The sequence below is a fragment of the Odontomachus brunneus genome, unplaced genomic scaffold, assembly GCF_010583005.1.
Source record: "Odontomachus brunneus isolate Ranch 3 - 2012 unplaced genomic scaffold, Obru_v1 Obru_scaffold_500, whole genome shotgun sequence".
Lineage (NCBI taxonomy): Eukaryota > Metazoa > Arthropoda > Insecta > Hymenoptera > Formicidae > Odontomachus > Odontomachus brunneus.
In genome coordinates this window covers 2,800-6,875 of record NW_022639950.1, presented here as the reverse complement: position 1 = coordinate 6,875, position 4,076 = coordinate 2,800, and the positions used below count along the sequence as shown (strand labels likewise).

At 61.9% G+C, this 4,076-nt stretch overlaps 2 protein-coding genes across 2 annotated transcripts; both read left to right on the top strand.

Moving 5' to 3' along the window:
* The first annotated feature begins 375 nt into the window (after positions 1 to 375).
* LOC116853725 lies at positions 376 to 1,506 on the top strand. Its single transcript, XM_032834901.1, has one exon. The coding sequence runs from the start codon at positions 376 to 378 to the stop codon at positions 1,504 to 1,506; it is 1,131 nt and encodes a 376-aa protein (XP_032690792.1).
* A 59-nt stretch (positions 1,507 to 1,565) lies between these two features.
* LOC116853726 lies at positions 1,566 to 4,037 on the top strand (the record flags this gene model as incomplete). Its single annotated transcript, XM_032834902.1, has 3 exons — positions 1,566 to 2,050; positions 2,183 to 2,972; positions 3,074 to 4,037. Coding segments are annotated over exons 1-3 (2,239 nt in total), but the record flags the coding sequence as incomplete, so codon positions are not given.
* Positions 4,038 to 4,076: the final 39 nt, after the last annotated feature.

Sequence of the window (4,076 nt, the reverse complement as noted above, 5' to 3'; positions counted from 1 at the left end):
CGTACCCTGATGGAGGCGTTCACTGGTTCCAGGGCGGGCGGTGCGGCGGAGGAGACAGCGCGCCCCCCGCAGGCGACCGTTCCCGAATTGCCGCTCCCGCGGATCCCGATTCCCACGTTCAACGGCGACTTCGATCAATGGCGATCATTCCGGGATATGTTTAAATCCCTCGTTGGGAATAACACAGCGTTGCAGGACGTACACATACTGCACTACCTGAAGCAGCACGTTACTCGAGAGCCTGAGCAACTCTTGCGCAATTATCCGGTTACCAACGACGGATTTCGAGATGCATAGAGCGCATTGTGCGAGCGATACGACAATACGCGCCGCCTGGTCAACGCATACTTGAATTCGTTCTTCGACTTGGGACCTATGAAGCAGGAGTTGGCCGCGGAGCTGCGGCGTCTACTTGACCGCACCGCGGAAATACGGTCGTCTCTCCGCCAGTTGGATCGGCCGGTGGAAACTTGGGACGACGTGTTCGTCAATCGAACCGTCGGTCGTTTGGAGGCGGCCTCGCGTCGCGACTGGGAGAAGGCGACAAATAGAGAGCGCGAGCCGGTCTCATGGGAGGCCTTGGTGGACTTTCTTGCGTCTCGTCTCCGCGAGCTAGAGGCGGTCGACGGAGGCCCTCGCTCCTCCACTGACGGAGGCCGAGGTGCCCTCCTTCCGGGATCCGCGAACAAACGTGGACACAGCGTCCGCACGCACCACGTGGCGGAGGCCACGCGTAGGCCGTGTGCGCACTGCCGGGGGAACCACCCGCTTTGGGACTGTGCGGCATTTAAACGAATGGCAGCAAAGGTACGCCGAGAACGAGTGATAGGTTGGGGACTCTGTTACAATTGCTTGTCACCTCAACACCAGGCGAGCCAGTGTTTCTCGGGCCGCCGTTGTCGGGAGTGCGGTCAGCCGCATCATACCCTCATCCACCGCGAGGAAGAAAACACGGGCTCATCCACCCCAGGTGCCACCATCTCCGCCACCGTCTCGGCCACCTCCGTGAGGCGTAATTGGCGTCGGGCTCCTAGACGCGCCTTGTTGGCGACTGCGCGCGTGCGTCTCTCGGCCTCCAACGGTCGTTCGACCATAGTCAGGGCTCTCATCGATACAGGGGCAGAGGTCAATCTGGTGTCGGAATCCGTTGTCCAGCGACTCCGGGCTGGTCGGCGAGCTGTGCGCATGGAACTGGCGGGCGCGGCGGAAACCCCGTCTCAGGTGGTGCGCGCCATGACAACCCTTCGTCTGTCATTGTCTCAGGGAGAAGAGTGCAAACTACCTCTTGAGGCGTTGGTGCTTCCGAGGTTGACGGCGTATAAACCACCACTCACGTCCATACCCCGTAACTGGACGCATCTGGAGGGTCTGTCGCTCGCAGACGACGTCACGGGCCTGTCCCGCATTGACGCGGTTCTCGGGGCCGACATCTACGCCAGTATTATAAGGCCCGAGTTGCGACGGGGGGTGAGGTTGACGCGCCCATTGCCCAGTCCACCAGCCTAGGATGGATCCTGATAGGCTCCTTGGGCGGGGAGTCCGGGACGGTTCGGGCCCACTGCCACATGCTGCGGAGTGCAAACGACGAGCTCGGTTCCCAGCTGCGACGTTTTTGGGAAGTGGAACAACTACCTCCCACTTCCATGTTGACCCAGGCGGAGTTGGCGTGCGAGGAAATCTTCCGGGACACGTATGGCCGAACCGAGGACGGGCGTTACATGGTGCGCCTACCGCTGCGAGCGGACCCTCGACTCGAGTTAGGCGACTCAGAGCGAATAGCGCGGGCGGCACTTCTGCGTCTGGAGCGTCGTCTCGCGACCCAGCCGGAATTACGGGCTGCGTACATCCACTTTATGGACGAGTATGAGCGGCTAGGACACATGACTCCTGCTCAGTCCGTTCCAGGGGAGGCACAGTTCTGTATCCCGCACCACGCGGTCGTGAAAACATCGGACCGGCCCCTAAAGATTCGAGTCGTATTCAACGCCTCGCAACCCTCCGCCTCGGGCCGTTCACTGAATGATCTGCTGCATGTGGGACCTCGACTGCAGTGCGATCTGCGTAGTGTTTTCCTTGCCTGGCGTCTCCATCGAGTGGCCTTTGCGGCCGACATTGAGAAGATGTTCCGGCAGATCCTCGTGCACGCTCGGGATCTATCTCTCCAGCGGATACTGTGACGCAGGAGCCCCTCCGATCCGATCCTCGCCTACCGCCTCAACACGGTCACGTACAGGACGGCCAGTGCTCCGTACCTGGCCCTTCGGGTCCTGCGACAGCTCGCTCAGGATGAGCAGAACGCGTGGCCTCGAGCTGCAGAACTCATCCGCGCAAACACTTACGTGGACGACATCCTGGCGGGAGCGGATAGCGAGGCCGATGCTCAGGCTCTCCAAAGGGAGCTCATAAACCTTCTGAGGGCGGGCGGCTTCAGCCTCCGAAAATGGGCCTCCAACTCGGCGGTTGTACTGGAGTCCGTATGCGAGGAGGATCGAGAGCCGCTGATACAGATACGCGACAGAGATGCGGTCGGAGCTCCTATCCTCGGAGTCCACTGGTTGCCGCTGCCCGACTCTCTGTGCTACGCGGTGAACCAGGAGGAGTCAAGTCCGTTGACGAAACGCGGGATCCTGTCGACCACCGCGCGCTTGTTCGACCCCATGGGATGGATCAGCCCGGTCATCGTTCGAGGCAAAATACTCCTCCAGGAGTTGTGGTTGGCCGGGGTTGACTGGAATCAACCTTTATCTCCCACCATGGTGGAGCGGTGGCAATTGTTACGCGGGGAGCTGGCGGATCTCCACGCGATCCGAATACCTCGCTGGGTCGGTTGGTCTCCCAACATTGAGGCGGAGTTACACGGATTCTCCGACGCCTCCGAGAGAGCCTACGCGGCGGCAATATACCTCGTGACGAGGCCCCGGGACGGGCCGGCGGCAGCGAGCTTGCTGTTCCCAAAGACCCGGGTGTCCCCAGTTAGACGGGTCACGCTGCCCCGTTTGGAGTTGTGCGGTGCGCACTTGCTGGCGCGGGCCATCCACTTCGTCCTTCATGCTGTGCCCGGGTGGCACCGAAGGTGTGCTGCTGGACGGACTCTACCGTGGCCCTTGCGTGGATCCGCGGCCACCCGTCCCGTTGGAGCTCCTTTGTTGCCAATCGCGTCGGGGCGATACACGAAATGATTCCGGGTGCCCGTTGGGGTCATGTATCGACGGTAGACAATCCAGCGGATGCCGCCACCAGTGGACTGTCGCCAGCAGCACTGCGCAGCCACGACATATGGTGGGGGGGTCCCACGTGGCTGTTGCTCCCGGAGGACCGTTGGCCAAAACGGGAGCCCCCGTTGATGACGGCGCCGGAGGAACGCCGCGTCGTGCACGCCGCCACGGTGGCCTTACCTGAGTGGGACGGGTTGATAAGGGCGTCCTCATATCGGAGGGCCCTTCACGTAATGGCCTATGTGCTCCGCGTAGTCACGAGGAGCGCCGGCTCTGCGGTAGGACTGACTGCCTCCGAGCTCCGACGCGCGGAGATACGCCTTATACGGCTGAGCCAGGAGGGATTCTTCGACCACGAGAGACGTTGCGCACAGAGCGGCTTGCGCCTTCCCCGCGACAGCTCGTTGCGGACACTGTGCCCGGTACTGGATCAAGAAGGATTGTTACGAGTGGGCGGCCGGCTGGCATCCGCCCAACTGCCGGTAGACGAGCGTTGCCCAATTGTCCTGCCCCGACAATCACACTTCACGACCTTACTTGTTAGGGATATCCACGAGCGCACGCTCCATGGGGGTACCCAGCTCACGCTGGCCACGCTGCGCGAGCGTTTCTGGGTGCCAGCCGGTCGAGCCTTTGTCAGAGGGCTGCTCCACCGCTGCGTCGTCTGTACTCGGCATCAGGCGCGACCCATGCAACCAATGATGGCTCCTTTGCCTAGGGACCGTGTCGTCCCCACGGCGCCATTTAACGTCGCCGGAGTGGACTACGCCGGGCCGGTCTCGTTGACTGCTTCGCGGGGCCGGGACCGACGCGCCTTTAAGGGTTATATTGCCGTGTTCGTGTGCTTTACCACCAGAGCGA

Bases quoted from the DNA above. Each gene is read 5' to 3' on its own strand.
- LOC116853725 (XM_032834901.1), top strand. From the start codon at position 376: ATGAAGCAGGAGTTGGCCGCGGAGCTGCGGCGTCTACTTGACCGCACC.